The sequence below is a fragment of the Dermacentor variabilis genome, unplaced genomic scaffold (assembly GCF_050947875.1).
Source record: "Dermacentor variabilis isolate Ectoservices unplaced genomic scaffold, ASM5094787v1 scaffold_12, whole genome shotgun sequence".
Classification (NCBI taxonomy): domain Eukaryota; kingdom Metazoa; phylum Arthropoda; class Arachnida; order Ixodida; family Ixodidae; genus Dermacentor; species Dermacentor variabilis.
This window is the reverse complement of record NW_027460280.1, coordinates 40,431,214-40,458,055: the sequence shown is the minus strand read 5'-3', so window position 1 is coordinate 40,458,055 and position 26,842 is coordinate 40,431,214. Positions and strand designations below refer to the sequence as shown.

At 46.7% G+C, this 26,842-nt stretch overlaps 1 protein-coding gene across 4 annotated transcripts in view; it reads left to right on the top strand.

Annotated features, from left to right (window-relative positions):
- The window catches only part of Sec8 (exocyst complex component secretory 8), a 130,844-nt gene that overhangs the window by 76,622 nt on the left and 27,380 nt on the right, over positions 1–26,842 (top strand). For all 4 annotated transcript variants that reach the window (XM_075676611.1, XM_075676612.1, XM_075676613.1 and 1 more), the window contains 3 exons: positions 4,316–4,397; positions 22,517–22,727; positions 25,513–25,611. In XM_075676611.1, coding sequence (XP_075532726.1) covers positions 4,316–4,397; positions 22,517–22,727; positions 25,513–25,611 — 392 coding nt within the window. The remainder of the gene's footprint in view (positions 1–4,315; positions 4,398–22,516; positions 22,728–25,512; positions 25,612–26,842) is intronic.

The window sequence follows — 26,842 nt, the reverse complement described above, 5'->3', positions numbered from 1 at the left end:
ACAATAAATAGCTTGCTTCTGTTCTAATGTATCGCTTCTGCTTTCCACTTGGCTCAATATTGTCGTGAAACTGGCGAAATGGTGACATGGTCAAAGAGAACAGCTAGCTTGCTATGATGCGAATGAAATCCATCGTGTTCGAGCAGCACATGGCACACAACACGACATGCTGACTATGCAGCTGATCCGCCGCTCACATGGCCCTGCAGCCCCACCATGTGAGCGCGCCTGCTTGACTTGGCTGGTTTGTGGCCTCCGAGACCAGTGCAGTCTCGGAGGCCACGCCTAGCTGCCAGTCTGTGCACTGCACTACAGTGAGATAGAAGCAGTACCATCGCACTTCTCTTTCTCAGCACAGGTAGGTGTGGCCTCAGAGATTGCGATCTCGGAAGGCAAGCCTAGCTTCGCCAAACTACATAGTGTGTTACTGCTGCTGCTGCTGATGACAATGATGCCTGCATGCACATCTCTTGGAAGTGGGAGATGATGAGGATTGCTGGATTGGGCCAAATAGTTTCAGAAAGAGAAGTGTGATGATGATGGTGAGCCGCAGCTTGTGCGTGGCCATCGTGCATGAAACTACGCAGGGTAGTGAGAAAGAGTGGTGTTGCTCCATGGCATGTTCGACGAAGAATATTTTGAACTGCTGTGCTGAACGCATGCCAAACCCAGTGGGAAGCAGTATGCTCAACGCACAACAGTCGGTTAATCTTTTTTTTTTTTCAGATACAAATATAGTTTGTTATATCTATTGGGAAGAAAACTTTATTTTGTTAAAACAGACTTATACATTCACGGATCTATATTGGGATTTCAAGGGGAATTGCATTTATTTCATTATATCCCATTTTGTTATAACGAGGTTCAGTTGTGTAGTTCGTAACCTTGGTTGTGGCCTTGCAACTAGCAAACAGAGTATGTATATGGTTTACTTTGTTATATCCTATTTCGTTCTAACGAGGTTCAATTGTGTAGTTTGTAGTCTTGGTTTTGGCTTTGTAACTAGCAAACAAAATATATGATACTGCGTTGCATGGGCCTAAATCATAGTCTCCCACCTGACCTGGGCTTTGCAGCTTAAAGGGACTCTAAAGGCAAATATTAAGTCTAACTAAAGTGATAGATTAGTGCTCGAGAATCTTAAAGGCATCAATATTATCGCAAACAGAGCCTTAGTAATCGAGAAATTGAGGTAAATGCAGGACATGGTTAGAGATTCCCCCGGGACATTCAAGCACTTGCCCGATGATGAAAGCACTCCTCAGTTAAATTCTGTCACTAGTACTCAACCATTCGTTGCAAAAATATCATTGTATTGTATTATCAGACGAAATAAAATGCTTCTTGTCCTATTCTATTTAATTTTTTAGAAAAAGAACTCATTGAAATAACTCTTGACAATGATGCGGGCAGTCGAAAGGTTTAATTTCTGCTCGACTCCGCGCGACCGACACTTTCAAATTTCACTAGTTTCAATATCGCCTAATGCTGCACTGGTTTTGCTGGCTCGTGACACTTGCACAAGCTGCAAGTAGCAGAGAACTCAACTTCCATGTGATGTCGCGGGATGCCCGAACGACCTACGCCGCTTGACCAAAAAGCAGCTGCGATACAGCTGCCGTGACAAATCCACCATTCTGTCTTGGCTCGGTAGCGCCGTCTGTTGGACGTGGTTTTACTCACTGATGGCAGCAAAGGGTGGTGATGGCGTATGCAACGTCACCACTCCCCCAGTTGGGGGGCGAGAGATTTGAACGAAAAAACCAGTCAAAAACACAAAGGACAAGAGGAGAGGTTCACACCACAACGAAAAACTTTTGCGAAGTGTCATGAATTACAAGGGAAACCGCCTGCAAGTGTTCTTTTCAGCAAAAACACACAAGGTGGGTTGCCGTCTGAGAGCCATCATCACGGAGACAGGTTCATGGCAAAAGTTAGTGAGTCAGTTTCTTCAGTGACAGTTGATGGCCCTCCCAGTGCAGGATCCATTCAGCGTGGCTAGCTCGGCAGCGGTGGTAGAGGTCCTGAATAGTGGTATCCCTGGTGCCAACATGGCCTTTTCAGTTGACATTGAAGACCTCTTCTACAGCATTCCCCATGATGAACTCTTTGTAGCTGTGCGTGAACTTATTGATCACTGCAGTGCTGTAAACTTCCAGAATGCATGTGGTATGTCGGTGGATGCCTTTCTAGAGCTCCTATCCTTTTATCTGTCATCCACTGTTGTTGAATTCAAAGGTTCCTTGTTCCTTCAGAAAAAAGGAATATGTATTGGCTCTAGTGTTGCCCCAGTGCTTTCCCAGATATTTTTAGCAAAATTTGACAGGAAACTTCAAGGCTTCCTTCTAAACAAGCGTGTATGCAAAGTTTTTAGGTATGTGGATGATTTTTTAGTACTTTTAGAGCTTTTACCAAATGACACTCTGCCCGCAGCAGTAGACGATGTATTGACTGCTTTTAAAGCTTCTTCACGCACTCTTAATTTCACTCATGAACTTCCTAGCAATCATTCCATCAGGTTCCTAGAACTGCAACTAACATTCTTTGATGACGGGCATTTGTGCTGCATGTTTTCACCTAGGGGCAAGAAAGCTCTTTTACCATTTGGATCTGCACATTCAAAGATTGTAAAAAGAGGGATTGCAATCAATTGTTTCCGCAATGCACTTGAAAGAAGCTGTCACCACGCCATTAAAAGTAGCTTTGACGCACAATCCCAACGTTTAGAGGCCGCAGGGTTCCCTCCGCCTCTTTTGAAAGCGGTGGCTGAATCGCTACTTCAGAGGCTAAAGAAGGAACGTATGAAGCTGGCAGATGGTGGGGCAACTGAACATAGGAAACTTGAAGTTATGCCGTATGTGCATAAAGTGAGCCACAATATCAAGAAGGTTGCCGCCAAGCAGGGAGTAAGTGTTGTGTTTTCTGCCCCCTGTAAGCTTTCGGGTCTGTGCTCGCACATTTCTCGAGGCAGGGCAAGGAACCACGTTTGCACAACGCAGCATGAAAACCGTTTTACGGCATGTGCTGCAGGGGTTGTCTACGAGTTCCCTCTCACATGCGAAAGATTTTACATAGGCCAAACCGGTCGATGTATTAATGACCGCCTGCGTGAGCACCACTCCTCCCTGGGGTCAGATAACAGTGCAAACTTGCCTCGCTATTGCAATGAGTGTGGTTGTTATCCTTTGTTTAGCAATGTGATTCTTGGTAGGGGCAAGGGCAAAGAAGTGCGAGAAATCTTGGAAGCGTACTACATCAGTTTATTAGGTGATGACTGCGTTAGTACAACCTCGGTGCGCTTACTTGAAAAAGAATTTGAATTTCTAAGTCGGTCACGATAGAAGCGTTTCTTGTCTTTTCATACTACGTGATTAGCGATGATGCAGTTGCGCATGCTCTGCTGGCCTTGCTGGGACTACACCAATTCTAATAAACCTCAGTTGATAGTCCAGTCGTTGTGGTGTGAACCTCTCCTCTTGTCCTTTGTGTTTTTGACTGGTTTTTTCGTTCAAGTATTTACCAACTGGCCCACATTTCAACCCTTCTGCAAGAGAGATTTGAATTTTGAAAAAGGTATTCGGACCCTTCTGATGCAATTTTCTCGTAAACTAAGACTTTTCTTGGCGTGAAACAAGCGTTGCGAGGGTTCTGGAATGTCTTTAAACAGTCTACGTCGACTTAGTATTGGCCTTTAATGTCCCTTTAATGCCGTGGCCCAACTCGGGCCTGCTAAAACTCCACATTACCCACCTAGCCTTCAAGCCAAGTGGGGTTCAAGGCTGGGCAAGCCAAGCCTGTGCAGTGTTATCCCTAGATTATTTTTGTTCACCATTTTTGCAGCAACGGCAATGTTTTTCTCAGTCAGTGCAGTTTTGCTCCACTTGCACTGATTTCCTTATTTTGTAGTAAAGTTTCACCTTTTTTGATTACTTATAACCACTAAGAAATTTCTGCTCAGGAAGAGTGGCGTCCCAATTTGCACATTGCAAAAGTTGAAAGGATTGAGGTTCGTTTGACCTGCTTTCATCATAAATGCCCTTTACACGTTTCCATAGCAGTCTGAATCTGAGTGCTATGTGGGTGAAAATAAATGCTGCCCTCTTACAAGACAGATTATGTGGCAAATAGAAATTTTTGTGGCAGACTCCGAAAAGGAGCCACCGTCTATTGTATTTCATAAGAGCAACATACTAAATTATACGACAACCTTTGTAAAACATTTGTAGTGACTTTCACACCATTGATCTCATGAAATTGTCACTGTGCCGCCCGCATGGCATACCAATCTTACATGCAGAAATGTGTTGTACCACAGGCATTGTTCAGCCAGAATCTGAAGACAAGCGGATCATCAGTGCGACATGGGCCAAAGATGAAGACATCAGCCGCTTTTTGATGTGAGCAATGCCCCCTCTTTTCTTTAATGCGTTAGCATTCCTAAGGTACTGCGTGGACTTTTCGGCGGCTAACTATCTATTTATGTATCTGTATGTTTGTATCTAACTGTTTTCCTGCCAACCTGGTTAGGGCATCGGGCTGCTGTGCTGAGGGAACACGGTTAAAAACCAACCATTTGACGAACTTGAGTCACTGAGTATGTGTCAATATGTATATACATATGTGCCGCTCTTCAGCGAAGTTCCTTCCAACCGACATGGGCCATTGTAGATGCAGGACTGGGTGTGTAGCGCTCTTCAGTGAAACTCTTTGACGCAGACCTGGAGCACTGGTTTTTGCCACTCTGCAATGACAAGAAAAGATACCTTAAATTTCTTCAGTGCTCAGCGGAATTGAACCCATGCCATACGAGTTTCTCAAGGACAGCAGCCAGACTATTTAGCAGGCTGTGCTACACTTGTACTGGGTGTGTGCCGCTTTTCACTTAACGTCTTTCACACTAACACTTTAACGAGCTGTGCCATAAATGCACTGGGCATGTCATCATATCATCAGCTTATTTTATGTCCACTGCAGGACGAAGGCCTCTCCTTGCAATCTCCAATTACCGCTGTCCTGTGCCAACTGATTCCAACTAGCACCTGTGAATTTCCTGATTTCATCGCCCCACCTAGTCTTCTGCCGTCCTCGACTGCGCTTCCCTTCTCTTGGTACCCATTCTGTAACCCTAATGGTCCAACAGTTATCTAACTTGCATATTACATGACCTGCCCAGCTCCATTTTTTTCTCTTAATGTCGATTAAAATATTGGCTATACCCGTGTGCTCTCTGATCCAAAGCACTCTTTCTGTCTCTTTAACATTATGCCTAGCATTCTACGTTCCATCACTCTTTGCGCGGTCCTTAACTTGTTCTCAAGCTTCTTTGTCAGTCTCCACGTTTCTGCCCCAGATGTCAGCACTGGTAAAATGTACTGATTGTACACCTTTCTTTTCAATTATAGTGGTAAGCTTCCAGTCAGGAGCTCACAATGTCTGCCATATGCGTTCCAACCCATTTTTATTCTTCTATGAATTTCCTTCTCAAGATCAAGGTTCCCTGTGATGAGTTGACCTAGGTAAAGGTACTCCTTTACAGACTATAGAGGCTGACTGGCGATCCTGAACTGTCGTTCCCTTGCCCTTGCCCGCCTTGCCCAGCTATTGATCATTATCTTTGTCTTCTGCATATTAATCTTCAACTACACTCCTACTCTCTCTGTTAAGGTCCTCAATCATTTGTTGTAACTCGTCTGCAGTGTTGCTGAATAGAACAATGTCATCTGCAAACTGAAGGTTACTGAGATATTCACCGTCAATCCTTACTCCTAAGCTTTCCCAGTTTAAAAGCTTGAATACTTCTTCCAAGCATGTAGTGAATAGCATTGGAGAGATTGTGTCTCCTTGTCTGACCCCTTTCTTTATAGGTCAAATCTCTGCCCAAAGTCCTTCATGAAAGGATCATAGTAGCCCCAATTCCTAAGAACATGAGTCCAAAATACCACCGGGGACGTAGAAGTGCTCGAGCTCGAAAGTTAATGCAGCAATTCGGTGGAAACTCGGATACAGTCTACACAGATGTCGCTCGATGTGGTGCTTACAAATACGCCCTCGCAGTGGTAGGAGCAGCCGCAAATCAAGGGCTTGTGACTTGCACCACGGCTAGAGTTGCATCTGCGAATACCGCAGAAGCTTCAGCCATTGCGCTAGCTATTAAAACTAAGGACGCTCTAGGACAATCGTCTGTAACTCTAACAAATTCCCAAGTCGCATGTAGACTCTTACTCACCGGGAGGCTACCACACAGCACCACTCACCTATTAGGATCCAACCTAACGCAGAAACACATGATCATCTGGTGCCCGGGTCACGCAGGACTCGAGGGCAATGAGAGTGCGGACGGCGCAGCTCGTGCTTTTGTCAACCGAGCGGCCAACCACTCTGATGACGAAAACCCCTTTTTACCACGAGACATCCTTGAGCACCAACAGCGCGAGTGAAGAAAGTACAGTCCACCACACCCTGACCGATCCAGGCAGGACTCTTATGACTGGCGCCGAATACAGACGCACACATTTTCAAACCTTTATTTGAAAAATGCCATTCACCCAACGCTGTACAGCGTTCGCTGTCCTTGGTGCGGAGGCCGGCTAACTCTCACCCACATTACGTGGGACTGCCAGAACAGGCCACCCAAAATTAATACACCAAAAATAGCCGGCAAACTTTCCAGAAGGGAGCAGCGGGAGACTTGGCTCGCCAGCGAGGATCGGGAGATGCAACTAGCGCTCCTCGACCAAGCACGGCGGACCGCTCAAGCCAGTGGGGCCCTGGACTAGGGGCTCCACCCACTCGCTTTCTGCATTTTTTTTTAATAAACGTTTTGATATATATATCTTCCTACTTGTGTAGAATGAAGGTAGCTGTGGAATCTCTGTAGGTATTTTCCAAGATATTTATGTAAGCGGTCTGTACTCCTTGATCACGTAATTCCTCTATGACTGCTGGTATCTCTACTGAATCAAATACCTTTTCGTAATCTATGAAAGCCATATATGGAGAGGCTGATATTACTCTGCGGATTTCTCGATTACCTGATTAACGACATGGATGTGATCCATTGTAGAGTATCCCTTCCTGAAGCCAGCCTATTCCATTGGTTGACTGAAGCCCAGTGTCGCCCTTATTCTATTGAAAATTATCTTGGTGAATATATTATGTAATACTGGAAGTAAGCTAACGAGCCTATAATTTTTCAATTCTATAACGTCTTTCTTATTGTGGATTAGTATAATGTTGGTATTCTTCCAGTTCTCCGGTACCCTTGAAGCTGATAGACAGTTCATATAAAGAACTGCCAGTTGTTCAAGCATTATGTCTCCTCCATCTTTGATTAAATCAACAGCTATTCCATCTTCTGCCACTTTTCTGAATTCATGTCTTGCGAGGCCATTCTAACTTCAACGCTAGTTATAGGAGGAGCCTCTGTAACCTCTTCATTACTACTTTGAATGGAGGTATCTTGGCTGCTATGGGTACTGTACAGGTCAGTATAAAATTCTTCCGCTGCTTTTACTATATCTTCAAGATTGCTGATAATATTACCCTGCCTATCCTTCAGTGCATACATCTTGGTTTTTCTTATACAAAGTTTCCTTGTCACTGCTTTCATGGTGCATCCATATTTTACTGTTTCCTCAGTCTTTCTCGCATTATAATTTCGAAGGTGTTCAAGCATTATATCTCCTCCATCTTTGATTAAATCCACAGCTATTCCATCTTCTGCCACTTTTCTCAATTCATGTCTTGCGAGGCCCTTCTAACTTCATCGCTAGTTATAGGAGGAGCCTCTGTAACCACTTCATTACTACTTTGAATTGAGGTATCTTGGCTGCTATGGGTACTGTACAGGTCAGTATAAAATTCTTCCGCTGCTTTTACTATATCTTCAAGATTGCTGATATCACCCTGCCTAACTTTCAGTACATACATCTTGGTTTTTCTTATACAAAGTTTCCTTGTCACTGCTTTCATGGTGCATCCATATTTTACTGTTTCCTCAGTCTTTCTCGCATTATAATTTCGAATAGCCCTTATTTTCTCCTTGTTGATCAGTTTTGACAGTTCCGCAAATTCTATCTTATCTCTTGAGTTGGACACTTATATTCTTTGTCGTTTCTTTATTAGGTCCCTTGTTACTTAGGAGAGCTTGCCTACTTGTCGTCTTGGTGCCTTGCCTCCCACATCAATTACTGCCTCTGAAGCCAGCCTAGTTACGGTTTCATTCATTACATGTGTGTCATCTTCATCTCTCTGTTCTAAGGCTGCGTATTTGTTTGCAAGTACCAGCCTGAATTTGTCTGCTTGAGACGACAACGACAAAGTTTCCCTGCTAAGGTGGCTGCTCACCGCTCCTGTGAAAAATCTCGCCTTCCGCGTAAATACATTCCATACATCAAGAGATTGGACCCCAAGACATCTGAGGACGCTCCGGACGCTCATGCGCAGTCTGGTTTTTTGACATTCAGCGAATGTCACTCTATCGGCCCTGCAGCTGAATTGTACACCTGGACTAGGCCTAGTGCCTCCGGTGACGCGCTGGCGGCGGTAGATTCGCCGGCGCCACTTGTCACGACGGCGTTACCAGCCGCACAATTGACACCTGAGCCTGGATCCCAGCTCCTGGTTCCTGCTCCAAGTCCTTCGGCTACCGGCCCACCCGTCGCCTTCCCAAAATGCACATCAGACTGAGTGATCTGCTTTCAGGGCGGAGCCCGGCGATGGCTTCCCAGACACCGATCGGGAATGGGGCTCCAGTTGTTGTGCATGACGAAACGACTACCCCTATGGACTTGTCTTCTGCACTAACCGTCGGCCCCCCGTGGTTCTCAGAAGCGTCCTTCGGAGCAATCTGCACCAGATTCGTGTTCGGCCAACAGCGGCTCCCAAGGCAAGCGTTCCTGTCTAACGACTGACCACCCAGTTGTGTTGACATCGGGCTCGGTTTGCTATAAAGCAACCATTAAAGCTCTGGCCCCCACAAGCCTCACGGAGATTCCGAACAGGATTATTCAGGCGAACCTAGACGCTTGTCTTGGCACCACAGGCTTCCGGGGCTTCACGGCCAGGAAGAAGTCAAATACCATCGCTGTGTGGCTTCCGACATTGACTGCTGTCGAGCGTTTGCAAACGCTTCAATGACTCTCAATAACAAGCGAAGTCACCGTGCCGGTCCAGATGTACCTGTTAGAGGGCTCGGATCTACAGCGCTGTGTCGTTTACAACGTTGATGTTGGCGAGGACCAGACTGCTCTCCAGCGTGAGCTCTGCTGTCCTACTCACTGTGTCATTCAAGCACGTTACATGGGAAAGGGGTGCTCTTGCATCGTCACCTTGCAGGGCCCACCAACTCCCCCAGCCCGCCTGTACTACTATGGCTGCATTCTACGACCCCGGCCATATAAACCCAGTGTCGTCTATTGTTACAACTGTTTCCGACCGGGCCACATGCACCGATCCTGTCCATTTACAGCGCCAGATGAAGCTGTGCTAGCTGGCGCAGTGTCTTACCGATGCGGACTCTGCAAGACCGACGACCACGAGATCACTTCTCCAACTTGTCCCACAAAGCAAAAGGCCACTCAGAAGGTTCGTCGTGGGATTCATAAGCAATGGCCTCAGCATGCTGCAACACAACCCTTGCCGACACCTAACAGGTTTGCTGCGCTCCAGTCGGATGACGACGACTGGCCAGAGGTTTCCAAGCCCGACCCGCCGGCACCCCATTCCCAACAGACTTACAGTGACAAAGTTCGCAAAGACTGCCGTCGCCCGCTGGTTACACAGAAGCAGAGCGGGCCGGAACAGCCGCGTGATGATATGGCAGCAGTTGACAATCAAATTGCCCGCCTTTTAGCGGAGGTATCCAAGCTCCGACAGCACCGTGAATTACTTGCGCGTCGGCGATGTGCAGTGGAATCTCACACCACTACACTTATCGATTTCGCTGCATCATCGTCTCTGTCACGCCCTTCTGTATCGGTCGCAGAGTCTACCAGGTCTTAAGCTCCGTTGCCGGATAACTCTACAACATCCCTTTTGTGGTTCATGGTCAGCCAGTTATCCAACCTGACATCTGTGATTTTACAACGCCTGGACTCATAATCAAAATGGTGGGCACAGGTGTTTGTGGCATGCTTCAGTGGAACTGTAGAGGGCTCTCCACGAAAGTGGGGGAGCTTAAATCCCGTCTACGTATGAACAAGCTGCAGGTGGGGGCCCTGTTACTACAGGAGACCAACGCCTTGCCTGCCATTCCGGGCTTCAGTGGATATGTGTGTCCTTCGATGAGTGACCGTCGCATGCACACAGCTGCCCCTCCAGGAAAGGCGGCAGTGTATGTTGATACGCGCTATCCTCAGGTCTGCCTTTCTCTTGAAAACTGGTTAAACTCATATCAGGAGGTAGTGGCAGTAGCTGTGAAGTTACCCAAGGCAACTGTTGTTGTAGTGTCATACTACATAAGACCAGCCGGTGGCTTTTCTTCACGAATTAGTGAATGTCCGTCGCCAGTACCCAGCGTGTCCTATTTTAGTTGGTGGTGATTGGGGGTACCCTACTAGCCCTACAGGTAGGCGTGTGCGGGACGCCTTCGCGCATGCGTTGTTTATACTACTGAACCATCCCGATTCAGCAACGTGGGCTGTGCCTCAAGCTCGACGTACAACATACGCACCAGATCTTATGTGGTGGTCGGGTCCCGGCACTCCCACTTGGCACCTGGAGCCTGACTGCTGGGGTAGTGACCACCACCCTATCATCATCGGCCTTCATCCGTCGCAGGCCCGCCGTTTGCGCCGCAAGTGTTCTGTGGTCAACTGGGACACCTTTCGCTGCGTTCTCCAAGATACCTCTGTGGACTCGTCACCACTACTTGTTGACCGCATACAAAGCGCGCTCAATGAAGCTACAACCATCAGCTGGGTAGACGTCGATCGACCGGTACCGAATATCGGCCTGCTCAACTTGTGGGCTGCTCGCAGACAAGCTGAGCTGGCAGCATCCCGAGACGCCACTTCTGCACAAGCACGTACAAGACTGAGTTTCCTTACTGCTAAGGCCCGCAGATATGAACGCGACCTCTCGCAGAGGCACTGGCATACGTGGTGTGAGCGGTTTTCATCCAAGACATCGAATGCTTCTCTCTGGCGAACGTTTCGTGCCATGGAACATGGTTGCCGCCGTCCAGACGTGGCAGCCACAGCCTGCTTCGCTGCTGGCTTGTCGCCGGATGATTTTGCCAGAGAAGCAGCCCGGAAGTTTTTCCCGCAGTACGACGTGTTGCCTCAAACAGCCAATGGTGCTTCCTTCGCAGGCATTCCGACACATATCGACAGGTTACCATCTACAGCAGACTCCGAGGGGATGGCAAGCTTTCACCATGCCTGAGTTGCTTGCAGCGATAGACGGTACCAGTCAGCACTGGTGGTACCACCAGGTGGTAGCACCAGATGGTACCACCATAGGTGGCACCAAGACAGCACCCGGTCCATACTCTATTACTTATGAGGCCTACAAGAACCTGAGTTCCGCTGTGCTGCCTCAACTCCTCAACACCATTAACAAGGTATGGCTAGATGGCGTTGTCCCTCCAGGCTGGAAATCAGCTATTGTGATCCCGATTCCGAAACCAAACAAGCCGCCGACTGACCTTGGCAACTTCCGACCCATTTCCCTAACGTCAACGTTGTGCAAGCTTGATGAGAAAGTGCTAGCCACACGACTGTCGTGGTGGCTAGGGCACCACGGTTTCTACCACCCTGCTCAAATTGGTTTCCGTCCATCCATAGGTACTGAAGATGGGCTGGCTGTCTTGGCATCCTTGGTTTTATTGTCACCTCGTAGCCACATTGTCCGTACTGTCCTCGCTATGGACGTCGAAAAGGCGTATGATAACATCAGTCATGCTGCCATCTTGGCTTCAATTGACATGCTGCATTTTCTCCCTAGAGTGCGGAATTTTGTCAAATCTTTCCTTGAAGACCGACATTTTGCGATTCGCCTCAGTGGTGACGCCGTCGGCTCATTTGTCCCTCTTCGTGGTGTACCCCAGGGATCTGTATTGTCACCCACATTATTCAATATTGCTTTCAACCCGCTTGCATGGCGCTTACACGATGTACCCGACATAAAGTTCTTGTTGTACGCTGATGACATCACGGTATGGAGCACTCATCACGACCTGCAGACTCAAGCCGCTGCCCTTCAATCAGCTTTAGATATCACGGCGACTTACGCTTCTTCGGTCGGCCTTAGGCTTTCCGTCAGCAAGTCTGCTTACATGTCAGTCTCCAATCGCTGGGGCTGGCGTAAACTCTCTACTACACCCATTCGTCTTCATCTATCCGGAACCCCTCTTCAGCAATGTTCAACTATAAAAATTCTGGGTATGATGGTACACGAGTCGGGAACCGGAACTGCTTGGCTCTCCAGCGCTAAAAAGCAGGCAATTCAGACGTTGGGTCTGATTAGGCGCATTGCTCCTAAAGCGGGCGGTGCCAGCTCATATGTTGCACGACAATTGGTGAAGGCGGTATTGCAACCACACCTTGTTTATCAAGCCCAATTCCAGCATTTGACGAGGGCACAATGGGATCGCCTTGAGGCTGGTAATCGCGAGGCAATGAGGGTCATCACTTGCCTTCCCCGCATCACCCCGATCGTGGCTCTCCAAGAAAATGCACAGCTCAACACACTAGATGAGCTGGTGCAGCAGTGACGTGATGCTCGCAGGCCTAAGGCCAGCCTTTCACACGCAACGTGTGCTCTCAGGGCTTACGCTTTCTCGAACTCGCTTCTACCACCACCAACGCCAGTTCTTCCTCCCTGGAGTTTTGTACAGCTGAGTGATAACAAGCCAACTGATATACATCGCCCAACATCAACTCACGCGGCGGCGGCGCTTCGTGATCGAATTATTGCTCAAGATGCCCACCTGCCGCTTGGCTCCATCGTCCTTTAAGTTGATGCAAGCATTCAGGACTGTGAAACAACCACTGCAATTTATTGCCCATGCGCACCTGCCCTTAATAAGACGACCCAGTTTCAAATCCAAGAAACTCCTTCCTCCTTTTGTGCTGAGCTCCTTGCTGTCCGAGAAGCGTTGTGCTCTGTGGCCGCCTTTCCCATGGTCCCCACGGCCAGAAATCGTCACGGCCAGAAATCGCGTCAGTCGCAGCCCTGACATATGCCAACAGATCCATCTTCTGGCGGCACGCATCCCGCAGCCAATATCTGTCGAGTAGATCCCACGCGACCTTCTAAGCTTCCAAAGCCGTGCGGATTCTGCAACCTGTCTAGCGACCTCTCCATCTTCACTGCCTCAACTCTTTCCCCTAGATGATGCCACCCTCCTTTTAACAAGAAAGGAGCACCTCTGGCGCCACACACATGCACTCATACCTCCGTGTGCGGTAAACCTCCCCCACGGTCTTACCCGTGCAGAGGAGGTTGCGCTTCGGAGGATCCGGGTCGGGGTTGCCCTCACTCCTGCCGTGACTAAGAAGTGGCCGCACTTTCGCCCGTTATATCCTCGTCCTGAGTGTCCACTCTGCAAGTCGCGAAATGCTGAAGCCGACATCCACCACCTGCTGTGGGTTTGCCCTGCACTGAAACCGACGAGGCTCTGGAACCTCTCAGCAGCGGAACTCTCGCTGCATAATCCGAGCGATTATGCTGCTTGGACGCAGGGACCGCATTATCGATCCTGCTTGAACTTCATTAGGTCAGCAAATCTTTTTTCATTCATTTAATCATCCTTATTCACCCCCATCCCATACTCCTGTATGCCCTGAGGCATTTACCCTCGCATTTAAAAAAAAAAATTGTCTGCTTTTAACCTTACTGCCTCCAGGTTGGCCTCTTTCTGTTTGACCAATTTTACTCATTCTCTCTTCAAATTGAAGTGAATTCTAGCCCTCACTAAACTATGATCACTGCACTTTACCCTACCTAACACTTGTACATCTTGTACTATGCTGGGATCAGCAGAAAGTATGAAATCAATTTCATTTCTTGTTTCACCATTAGGACTATTCCAGGTCCGCTTTCTGTTGCTACGCTTCCTGAAAAAGGTGTTCATTATTTACAGCTTATTCTTTTCTGCGAATTCTACGAGCATCTCTCCTCTAGCATTCCTAGAACCGACACCGTAGTTGCCAATTGCTTGTTCACCAGCCTGCTTTTTCCCCACTTTTGCATTGAAGTCGCCCTTTACTACAGTATTCTGAGTTTGCACTTTTCTCATCTCTAATTCAACATCTTCATAAAAGTGATCTACTTCATCATCATCGTGAGTAGATGTTGAAGTGTAGGCTTGTACTACCTTTAATCTATACCTCTTAAGTTTGATTACGACTAGCTGCTCTTGGTTGAACCTCTCGCCAAGATAGGTAACTGTGTACCATATTTACTCGAATCCAAAGCGCACTTTTTTCCCGATAAAACGGGCCTGAAAATTGCGTGCGCGTTAGAATCGAGTAAGACCCCAAATCTGCGTTACCATATCGCCATAGGCATTTCAATATGGCCGCCTCGCACGCACTCCAAGTGCACCGTCCGTCTTCTCAATCTTCCTTCCCGTTTTCCGCATTTGCTCTATCAGAATGGAAGTGCCGACTGCAAAGACATGCCGAGTTTATCGCGATGCCTCAATTAAAAAGAAAGAGATCACGTGTGCGGAGGCGGACAGAAATTGGGGGCAGCATCATGGGCGTGCGGAGTTCCCAAAACTTGCGCACGGGGCTGGCACAAACAAGAGAAGCTTTCTACTCAGGTGGCTGCTACGTACGGCACGGCCATGTGGTCTCTATCTTGAAAGTGATCTGCAATGGGGGCAAGACTCTACGCATTTAGGCGCACTGCGCTGTGTTCTCGTCGCTGTGTGCGCGTTGAAGCGAGAGGCTGCACAAAGGTAAATTCGCTCACTCCTGCTACTGCGCTTCCCCACTCCAGCGCTTTGATAAAGTATCCGCGGAGATTGCGCGAGATGTGTTGATGTTTACTTGTGCACGCGTGACACCATGCTTGTTAATTTAGTTAGTAAGCAAATGTTTAAAAGTTTATACGGACGATGAAGCTACTATCCTTACTTTTCGTACAGCTGTCTACTAATTTGCTATCGTGATTGATGCTTCACCTTTTGGGCGAAACTGCGACTTTTTTTATTTATCACAACTTTTGTGTATTGGGAGTAAATGTTTTGTTTTTCCAAATGAGAGATACAGTTAAACCTCGCAGGAATGAAATCGGCGGGGAACGCGAAAAGATTTGCTTTCGCAAGAGTTTCGTTGTTGGGGAAAGAGACACCGCAGATAGGTAATGCATCGCAGAACAAATGTTTACTGTCAAAATTCCGTTAGCCTACTTTGCAGGCTTTGCTCGAGGATATAGAACCGCATTGCCGACAGTACAAAGTGCGCCGCATGCGTTGACCAGCAGTGGCAGTGCCACCGTAGTGCAGTATTCTCAGTCATTTGCTTTCGGAGGTACGATCCCTTTTGCGAGATTTTGCGTAACTCGGCACTGGACGCAGAGTGACAGCGCATACAGCACCATTTCTCCAGCGCACGCTGTTGCCCGTCCGGTGCCGAGCGCAAAAGTGATCGTATCTCGTGCACCCGAAGGCAAACAATCGAGATAACGGCCCTTTCGCGCAAATCTACGTCCGGCACCGAATCCGCACGCGATGCCTGTACAGTGGCACCAAAACCAGCATTCTTGAAGCTAGGGATGCGCATTCTCGGACAATCGCTCAATCATGGCCCAATGCGGGACACTCCACATAGTGCAACCGCCATCTCAAGCGCCATGAACAATTCCATGTCGGTGGGACGTGTATTTCCTTGTTTTTGCTGCATTTTTCTCACCGAGGCGCACATTACGCAGTGCACTGCCGCAATCGACGATTGTTGTTTGAAACGCGCTTTCAGTTTCGCCTCACATGATTGGCCTAGGCCTCGCCAAGTCGTCAGCCGCGGGGAGCGCGAGCTGAACGTGTGTGTCGAACAACGATCTACGATCTCGCCTAGTAGGCATGCAAAAACCGTCGTCACGTGTCGGTAGCAACATCCATGCCGCTTCAAATGGGCGATCAACAAACAAGAGGGTGGCCATGACGTGTTTCCAGCGCACTGATCGCTTCCGGCATTTGGTTGTTTTTGTTAACAAAAATGGCAGTGCGCACACAAGTGTAATGTGGTGGTATTTTTCGCAATTTTAGTGCAGAACAATAGCATTTGAGTGCATTTTGGCGCCTGCTAGTCTTAGGCGAGTAGGTAATATGCGGAGTTAGGTTCCGGCAAATTTCGTTGATGCAGGATTTCAGTACAGCGAGATTTCGCTGCCGAGAGGTGCGAAATGCATTGAATGCTATGGGCATTCGCCGGGGATACGAAAATGTTTCGTTGTCGCGAGAATTTCGTTGTTGCAAAATTTTGTTATCGCGGGTTTCGACTGTAGTTGTATTCCTGTATGAAAAAATGAGGTGTGCGTTACAGTCGAGGGCGATTTTTTTTTCCCCCTTTTTTGGGGGGCTCATGGAAAACAGGTGTGCATTACAATCGAGGGCGCATTAGAATTGTGTAAATATGGTGTGTGGCACTAGGTGTGTGGCAAGTGAGATAACAATTCTCAGCATTCGCATGCACCGGTGCGCCACGCTGTCTGTCTAGGAGGCATCGCATGGACTTCTCATGAGCACCACTAAATGATTCAGCTTGTTTCATATTTCATATTCGCAATCTAGAATAACACTGCAACAACACGAGTATACGCTAACCGAGTACAGTCGACTCCCGATAATTCGAAGCCGCTTAATTGGAATTTTCGGTTAATTAGAAGTGAAGTGCTGGTCCCGTCAGTTTTGCATGTAATCCTATAGAAGAAATCGCTCGATAATTCGAAGTCCTCATCCAGTAATATTGTTTAATTGGAAGTTAATTTTCAGCCGGGATCCTCGAGGTGACCGTCATTCTTTGGTAGAATGTGCAATTTTTCAAGTGTTGCAACAGTTCCGTGCTCCGCGTTGGTGTCATCGCCACCGCAGCCGCCCGCAACGCCATCCTTCTTGGAGCGGCGCGATTATTCATTGCTACAGCTGCCGTGGCCTCCGCGATCAACTCCGGCGGGAGGCGAAGCGGCTCCCGCCGGAGGCCACGCGCGGAGGAGCTGATCGCGGAGGCCACGCGGGTGCCATAGGTGCACGCAGCGCTGCATGCTGGCAGTGGCGAGATTGTGCGAGATGAGTCTTGCAGCGTGCGCAGCGTATAGGCGTGTGTTGGTCGAGCGCCTTTGTGCGGGAAGCTCGTAGGCTAGGTTGTTCCATGAGTGATTCGGAATTGACTGTACCTAGTCGCGCAGTTTATAGCCATGGCAAACCGTGGCTCTTATCGCACGCTCGACCTGACAACGAAAGTCGAGGTTTTGAAGGAAGTTGAGAAGGGAGGTGCCGCCAAACAAGACATAGCGCGGAAGTACGGGATCAAGCCGAACACGCTCTCTAACTACATCAAGAACAAGCGCACAATAATGGATGCATTTGAGAACGACAAGTTCAAGACTTCTCGGAAGCGAATGCGCACCGGCGCTTACCCAGAGTTGGAGAAGGCTCTGCTGGTTTGGATTAGGGAGGCCAGGAGCAACAAACTTCCTCTCAGCGGAGACATCGTTGCGATGAAAGCCCGAACGCTTGCAGCAATGTTGGGGATCGATGACTTCGTTTCGTCAGATGGATGGCTGATGCGCTTTAAAGATCGCCATGACCTGGTTTTCAAGAGCGTGTGTGGTGAAAAGGCGTCCGTTAACCAGGAAACATGCGCCACGTGGAAGGACGGAAAGCTGCGTGAATATCTCGCCGAATACAGACCGGAAGACATCTTCAATGCAGATGAGACTGCACTCTTCTATCGGCTTCTACCAGAGAAGACCCTGACATTCAAGGACGACGACTGTGCTGGGGGCAAACGCAGCAAGGAGAGAGTGTCGGTGCTGATCGCGGCAAACATGACTGGCACGGAACGATGTCGGTTACTTGTGATCGGGAAAGCCGCGAAGCCGAGATGTTTTAAAGGCGTGAAGACGCTGCCTGTGGACTATGAGGCGAACAAAAAAGCGTGGATGACGGCCGAAATCTTCAAGAGCTGGATAAGCAAATTGGACCGCAAGTTTGCTGCTTCGAACCGCAAGATGTTGTTCCTTGTCGATCACTGCAGTGCTCACGTGAATGTGCCAGCCTTGAGTGCAATACGCCTCGCATTTTTGCCTGCAAACACGACTGTTTTGCAGCCAATGGACCAAGGCATCATCAAGAATGTTAGTCCTGTATAGGCGGCACCTCCTCGAGCGCATGATTTTGTGTATGTATAGTTCCACAAAGTACGAGGTGAGCCTGCTTAGTGCCATCCACATGTTGGCGTGAGCATGGGATCGTGTGAAGCAAGAAACAATCGCAAACTGCTTCAGGGCTTGCGGTTTTGTGGCAGCTTCTTCGGAGGATGCCTCTGAAATTTCAGCGGAGGAAGCGTCAACAAGCGAGCTTGACGGCACTGATTTTGGTGATGCTCTCGGGGACGTCAATTTTGAAGATTACGTCGCCGTAGACAAGGTGGTCGAAGCGTGCGGTGCGCTGACGGATAGCGAAATTGTAGAGATTATTTGGCCCCAGGAAGCGACCCAGGAAAGCGACGATGACGTTGAAGGCGAGCCGCAACCTAAGGCTGCCGATGTAGCTGTGGGCCTTGCTCTTGCGGAGCGCTTCTTTGCCGCTGAAGGTAACACGGAAGAAGCGTTCTGCCACATCTACAGCCTGCAGAACTTGCTTTCAGCAGCACGATTCGGCAAGAAGAAGCAAAGCAAGATGACCGACTATTTTTCTTAGAGAAAATACTCGATTTCGCCACAAATAAAGTGCTGTTTTTTGTGTTTTGTGCTTAATTGGAAGTTCGTTTAATTCGAAGTTTTTTGCGGTCCCCGTGAACTTTGTATTAATGGGAGTTGACTGTGTATTCCTTTTCTAATGACGCATTCAGGTACTCATTCTTTCCTCGGGTAATCAGAGAATGGAATAAACTTAACTCGTCATTAACAGCGACAAACTCTTTATCCCTGTTCGTTTCACAGCTGGAGCTCATCACAAAAGATTATTAACGACTTCTAATGTTTGTTCCCTATTCTCTTTATGTTAAACTGACAGTTCTAAGAAAAAAAACATTGTATACACTTGTTTGTTCCCAAATATTTCACGTTTTTGCTTTGTCTATGATGTGCCCCGGTTGTTGTTCATTTTATTCTTCTTTGTTTAGTGTTCTATTGTATACATTATCTACCTTATCTTTTGTATTTTGTTAAATATCGTTGCTTTTTCATTCTTTGTGTAGCTCGCCGCACGTGTATTTATGTACGGGAAAGAAATTGTTCATGCCCGTCTGCTAGGCTCTCGGCTGAAAGTGGCAGTATTGTAAAATAAATAAATAAAATAAGTGCAAGAGAGGATCCCGGCTGCGGCATGACACGTTTCTCAGTATTCACACACACCGGTACACCATGCAAATATTTCGGAGACCCTGTGCAGGCTTCATAGCAGCACCGCTAGATGGTGCCGAGTGTTCCCAGGGAAGCATGATACATTGTCCTCTCTGCAAAAATAAGACTAACGGAACCGTAATCGGTAGTCAAACTAATATGGGTCCCAGGCCATGAGGTTAACCCCGGTAGTGAAGCTGCTCACCTCACCATCTCGTTCAACCACAAACAGATCGGAGCGGCAGACTTCACCAGGGAGCCAAGAAAAGTGCCTAAGCTACGGAGAACATCTTAATAGACTGAGAGAGGAAATACGCCAGTACCCCACACCTTGCAGTGTGCTTAATAGGGAACAGTCAATTCAGTTTCAGTTTATTGATGAGATTGAAATTTTTGTACAGAAAAAGTAACTCTAGGAGGTCCCATATTCAAAGACTGGGGAGGAACCTCCATTTCCATAAGAAAGGTGCGAGCTAGATGTATTTTGAGCCCTAGACCGCTCACTGCCATTCTAAAGGACAATAACGTCTCAAGCTGCAGGCAGTGTGGCCTAGAACAAGCCGGCATGGAACACATTACGTGGGGGTGTGCCAATAACCTACCACTATAAAACCTAATGCGACGAGCCCCCCTTGGCTGAAGAGTGGGAGAAGACGTTAAGGAGTCTAGTATATCAAGAACAAGTCAGGCTGGCGGAATGGGTAGCTAAGGTGGCAACCCCATGGGTCCTAACCTAGCTCCCTCCCCAGCCTGGCATCCCCCTTCCCCTTCTATCTTCAATAAAGTTGTTTCCTCCTCCTCCAAAGAGGAGTCTCGCTGCAGTACACGCCTCACACACAACTCATTTTGACAGTGGCAATACATTGTCGCTATATTGATTCAATACTAAACGCATTTCCATTGATAGTCATTGTGAATTGGTCCCATTTTTTTTTTTTTTCCTTTTCTTTTCCAATTGATTCCCACGGGCTGTCAGCAGCCTCAGAAAATGCCAGCAGGTTGTCTTCTGGCCTATGAAATTTGGGGAGCTTGAAGCTGTTCAGAAATTTTAATAGCTCTGAAACATTCAGACTGCAGTTGAGGAAGCAGCAAAACATTGGTGATATTCGGAAAGAATAATATATGCTGAAAACTTCAAGGGGATATATCACGTAACCAAGTGCTTTGGGATTCCTTTAATTGTATAGGACAGTGCATGGAGTTGTGCATCGCTTTGTAGCAGCAGGTATTGCTGCAAAGCATGATATGAAAGTATTTGAATGTAATAGTATGTGTGAGTGTCAATACCGACACACCATGCAGAAACTACAGTCAGTGTTTAAGTAACTACAGTCAACGTCCGATTTTTCGGACTACCTAGGGGCCGCGAAAACGTCCGAAAAATCAGGCAGTTCGAAAAAAACGAATGCATGCCTTTTACTGCCTTTAAGGGCTCAAATCTGCCACAGGCACGTCTGAAATCGCTCTGAAGGCCTGCTAGTTCACTTGTTAGGCGTATCGGTGCTCGTACTGTGACAGGAGACAGCGGATGCACACATGTATAATTTAGGAATTAATGCTGTGTTCCGTGACAATTGCCTCTTCCCACTCTTGGTACGATTCACCACAATACTCTGCGTATGCTTCACCACGTAACACTGTTATATTGAGACGAAGCTGACTTTCAGGAACAGACATTATGCTACGTGTCGTGCTTTCCAAGCTTCAAAACCATTGGGAAGGATTACAAAGGCAGAGCTGGTGCCATTGCTAATAGTGGCGGATTGTTTTAATAAAAAACACGGCACCAAACAGCAAGCAGCTTGGTATTGAATGTCGAAGTAGCTAGGCCTAGCGTTGCCGCTGTGGTGCCTACGGCTGTCAGCGGATCTGCGTGCGAGAGCGCCTGTTCAAGGCGACAAGCTAATCAAAATGGTGGCAGTAGCGGCTTCAAGCCATTTTGGACCTGCGGTCATGGCAAAAAGCCTGGAAAATAGGACGGCAAAGGCTTCTTGCGTCCGAAATTTCAGACCTTTTCATACATATACTTTATGGGGTACTGTGGTGGTGCTGCAAAGGCGTCCAAATTATCGGGCATGTCCGAAAAATCGGTTGTCCAAAAAATCTGTCGTCTGTATTCAAGTATGAGTTGGTGGCTGAGTGGAAGATGCTTGTTTACTTTCTTTGACTTCGTGTACAGTTGACTTTCATTAATTTGAAATGAGTAATCTGTTTTATCTGTAATCTGTTCTTTTTTTAGCTCATGTAGGGCTATGCGAGTGGTTTTCTTTTGGATGTCAATAGCCTGCATACCTATCTTCTTTCATGCTATTAGTGATGGCGATATTATTGTGGCGTACTGAGTGGATGTTAGAAGTCTTGCAGAGGCAGAACAAGTGGCACAAAGAAGAATGAAAAGTGCTGGCTAAGAGCAATCCACTGGGGTGGTGGTGAGGAAGGCAGCAGGAGAGTTTGTAGAGAGGAGTGTGGCAGGTGTTCGTTTTGTGCATTGCCCATTTCACTTTTGCTTCCTCTCTTTTAGTTTCGAAGTTAGTGTGAGTGCAGTTTCGATATGGTGGTGTACCAGCCACTCTTGAGGTCCGGTAATGATCCTGAGGTGCCTGTTACCATAGCAGCTAAAATGTGTGTATCGTGTTGGCTGTGACCTGGCACTGCGCTTATATACCCGTAAAAATACCCGTAAAAAGATCACTCGCTTTGATTTATTCATATTCTATGAATTAATTTGTTTGCCTACAATTGTCACTGTGCAGTGTTTCAAGACAGCCCGAAGCATACATTTGTAACCATACATTTGTAACAATGCCTATCAAAGGGTTCATTGATTGTGGGAGCAAGAAATATTCAGCAGATTCATGGAATTCATTTCCTCAATATGGAACCTATTTTGTGAGCACTATTGAGCATGCAATGAAGTTATGGCTGTTTGCTATTTTTTGAAATGTGTAAACTGGCCCTGCAAGACCTAGACTTAACATGTCAGTATCTCCATGGTGTGTAGGTCTCTTCCCAACTGGGCCAACTTGCAGCTGATGAAGGAGAACCGGGCAGCTGTGGATGTTGAGGAGTCACCTGAAGAAGTGCGGCTGCGCAACAAGAAGGAGTCTGAGATCCTTATTGGGAACTTGGCGAGTGGCACACTCATCCCTCCACATGAAATCCTCTCAGATGTGGCCCAGCTGCGGGTGCTGGCTCAGCTACAGGAAAGCCTTGTACGGATGTTACTGCAAAACCTTTACTTTTGTCACTGGCTCTGTGTCATGGTGAAATTTAGAAAGGCCAACCACATGCAGTCGTGTGCTTTGTGAGACATCGGTGTATCAAACCAGCCCCTTTTTCAAGATCAATCCTAAGTTTTTTTTTGCATGTACATGACCACCCACTCAGAAAGCATGGCCTTCCCACTACAGTTGACATAATCTGTTCTGCTTAGATGCTCTGATCCACTTCCTACCACAAAGTCGCAGGCTTAATTTCACAGCCCTGGTAACCAAATTACAGTAGGGACAAAATGCAGACACCTTTAGAGAGAGAGACATTTCAAGTAGGTTCTGGAGATCTTTCCCTTGCCATATGCTTAGCCTGTTACTCCAGATGAAAAAGTTGGTGCTTGAAATGACCCTTTCACGCATAGAAATAACACACTGAACATGGAGAAGCAAACACCGCAACAAGTAGCTAGGATTCCTGGTTGAGGCCAGTGTCCTAGAGGACTTCTAAGAGCACCTTCGTTTTATGGGATGCGCTAGCAGCACTGCTCCAAGGTCGAAGTACATGGTGCAGCTCAAGAAAAGCTGTCTTTGCACTGGATGTAGGCAAATACTAAGCAAATTCAGGTAGCAAAATTTAAGCCAGAATCCTCTGCCGTGGCAGCTTCGGGATATAAAATTTCCGTTATATAGCGTAATAAGAGTGTATGTACTGAACAGATGGATGCATAAAAAGAAATTGCCAGGAGTGTGCGAATATCAAATCTCACCAAATCGAATCGAGTAGTGAACATTATAATAATTCAATTTGCAAATCGAATATCTACCATTAAATTTCTCGAATATTAGATATATTTGGTGTAGAGACCCGCGCTGTGCCATATGTCGCACGTGCCGTGGAGCCCCTCGTGCTCAATGCCACCCTAGCAATAGTCTCACTTCACGTCACGCGAACTTGCTGTTACCGTGCAAATTGTAGAATCTTTGACAGGTGGTAAGTCACGCTGAACCTGACAATGAAACGGAGCGGACAGCGCCTGCGCTTTATTGTCGGCGCCGCCAATGCATGTCATGTGACGCACGGTCCTTTCGTCCGTTGCGCAGGTTGGCCTTGCGATAAGCCACCTGCCTTAAAGTTGGGATAGCCCTTCTGCATTTTAGAGAAAAACCGGAAAACAATACTTTCTATGTAGTAAATAAAGGATTGCCGCAAAACGCAGGTCCACTATTAAACTGAGAAGCTTATTAGCGTTCAGTACAACAGAGCGTCACTAATTCATTACTATAAAATTTTAAAAAAGCACTTCGATTCTATTCAAAAAATAGTCTACTGATAAAAAAAAACGAATATTTTCCAGACCTTCATATAATATAACTGAGCTGTAATCTCTGCTGGCATACTAACTTAGTGTTCCCTTTAATAAGAGTAGACCACTCGCCGTGGTGGCTTAGCACCTGTGGTGTTGCACTGCTAAACACAAGGTTGCAAGATTAAATCCCGGCTTTGGTGGCTGCATTTAGATGGGGGCGAAGTGCAAGAGCACCTGTGTCCTGTGTCCCGCGCATTGGGGGCATGTTAATGATCCCCTGGTGGTCAAAATTAATCTGGAGTCCCCATCACGGCGTTTCTCATAATAAAATTGTGGTTTTGGCATGTAAACCTCAGAATTCAATAAGAGTAGATCAATCTGTATGTCGAGATTTCTATGCACCTATGTTACTGATAGCTTGCTATGTTCTTGTTATGCAATGCTAGGACACTTCCAAACATCTGCAGCACTGTAGTTTCTTGCCCAAAATTTGTAAGCATTAAATTTTACGAAACATTTTCTGATGTTTACTATTCAATTCGACATTTATTGTTTTTCTTGGTTCAATTTGATGTTCAATAAGAAATCTACAATTTGGTATTTGCACATTCCTAGAATTTGGTGTTTAAAGCAGTGGGAGGAGCTGTGAAGTGCTCTTGGCAAATATGGCAGTAGAGAGAAATTGTATGACGACTGTTTGCCAAGTTTTTAGTGTTGCACTGATTATTTTGTAGACCTTGCACTGACATCTCCTGTAATGGGAAGTGCCTAAACCATAGAACTTGCTGCTGATGCATTTAATGCACATTAAATTGTGCCCAGGCATAAGTGATCAGATCCGCTTCTAAGTGAGTTTGGGCTTGTCAATTTCAGTTGAATTGTTCATCAAAATCGTGTTGCAGTTTTGTTGGGCTGGATCGATGGTATTCGATTTTGATACATAAAACAATAATTTGGATGCATAATCTTGAAGTAATGAGTCATTTCAAATGCCTGGTGAAATTTATATATGGCCTGAACTGGAATGCTCATATAAATACACGTCTCTTGTTGAAAAATGAGAAGTGTAACCCACAAGTCATTACTTTAATTGGTCAATGCTAGTATTGGGCCTAATGCTGATGACTGACGACATTTTTCCCTCAGTGTTTTAATCAATGTCATCCATCTTTTGACAATATAGAACACTTGTTGTGGGCTATTTTTGAACAAGCAAAGACACTTTGGTTTCAAAATACGAAGTGTTCAAGAACAGACATCACATGAAATGGGATCTGCTTGTTCACCAAAATTCGACTATTCAAGCTGCCAGGCATTGAAAAATGGTGTCTTGGTTTCAGTACTTTCGTGCCGGGAAAATACAAAATAAAATAAAATGTAATGTGGAAATCGAAGAGGAGTGGGTTAAATAGAGCGAGGCTGTCTCAGATTTTCCAATGAAGTATGAATGAAAAGTGAACTTTTTTTCCCCCACCTAGGAATGGCTGAGCTCACGAATACAGAGCATGGCTAGCTGTGTAGTGCATATACAAAAACAACGTGGATCAACTTATGTTCTTGCTTCTCCAAGAGAATCGGTGTGTACACCTTTGTTATTTTCAGTAGTTTGCTGAATAGCACTGTTCTGGAATTTGTCCCTTTCTTGCTCATGTTGTGCTCACAATTAATTCCAACTTCATAAAAATTTGACATTTTGATATTGAAGTAGGGTGAAGCATGAAATGCTTAGATAACAATTTGAGAGTTAATAAGCCTGCCCATATTCCCAGCAGGGTTTGCTAGTAAGTTGGTAAACTCTGCTTAGTGTCCCCTGCAAACTGCAGCACATGGATGCCAGCTGACTGTCATCGACACTGTTGATGACACTTGTAGGGATAGGCATGCATACCTCACACCCAGCTGGCAGTGATTATTAAATATTATGCGCCAGTAGGCATGCATGTGCTCTTGCATTTAAGGGAGTCTGAGCGGGATTTGCCATCTTACTAGCAAATCCTCCTGGTAATAGGAAACAGCTTATTGCCTCTTCAGTTGCCTTGCACCGCAGCATTCTCTTTTAGCAATGTTTTTGCAAGGCCATAAGCTATTTGTGGCGTGCAAGCTGGACTAGCCAATTAGTGGTTTATTGATCACTAGAAACTGTAGAGGTGAAGCTTGCAATGTATGAGTTGTAGCTGCTCCATGCAGCTTTTGTTAACGAGAAAGTGCATTGCTGTGCTTGGGGTGAAGGTGTTCACAATTAGGAATGGGGACCATTAAAAGACTATGCAAGTCCTCCTCCGGTGCCTTGAGCTTGCATATGCAACTCAAGCACAAGAGGAAAAAATATAGTGTGTGTAGGAGAGAAAGCAACTCTGAGGTGCCTGCTATCTCTGCCAGTGCAGAAGTCGTTCCCTAAGGTTAGGCCTGGAAAGTGGTTATAGCAGTAAATGTGGTGCAGGAAGGTACTGCCAATGCCATAATTAAACACTTGGATGTTCTATGTTCTATTAAAGGGGCCCTGAACCACTTTTTATCGAAATGGAGAAATGCATCTGAAGGTAAAATAGGCTATTAAAGAACTATGTTGCTGCAAAAAGTACTTCAATGCGTTCAGTAGAAGTAGAGTTCTTGGCAATCAAACATGCCCTTCGTAGTGCTTCCACTCCTTCTTCGATGCCTTGCACTGCGAAGACTACAGCGGAGTGGGGCATGCCCGAAATACTTCTCCTACTGAAAGTCACCACGGTGCAGAGTTCAAGTTTGATTTTGGATGTTAACGTAGGCGGCACTACTTCCGGTTTGGCACATTACGACGTGCCAAAAGTA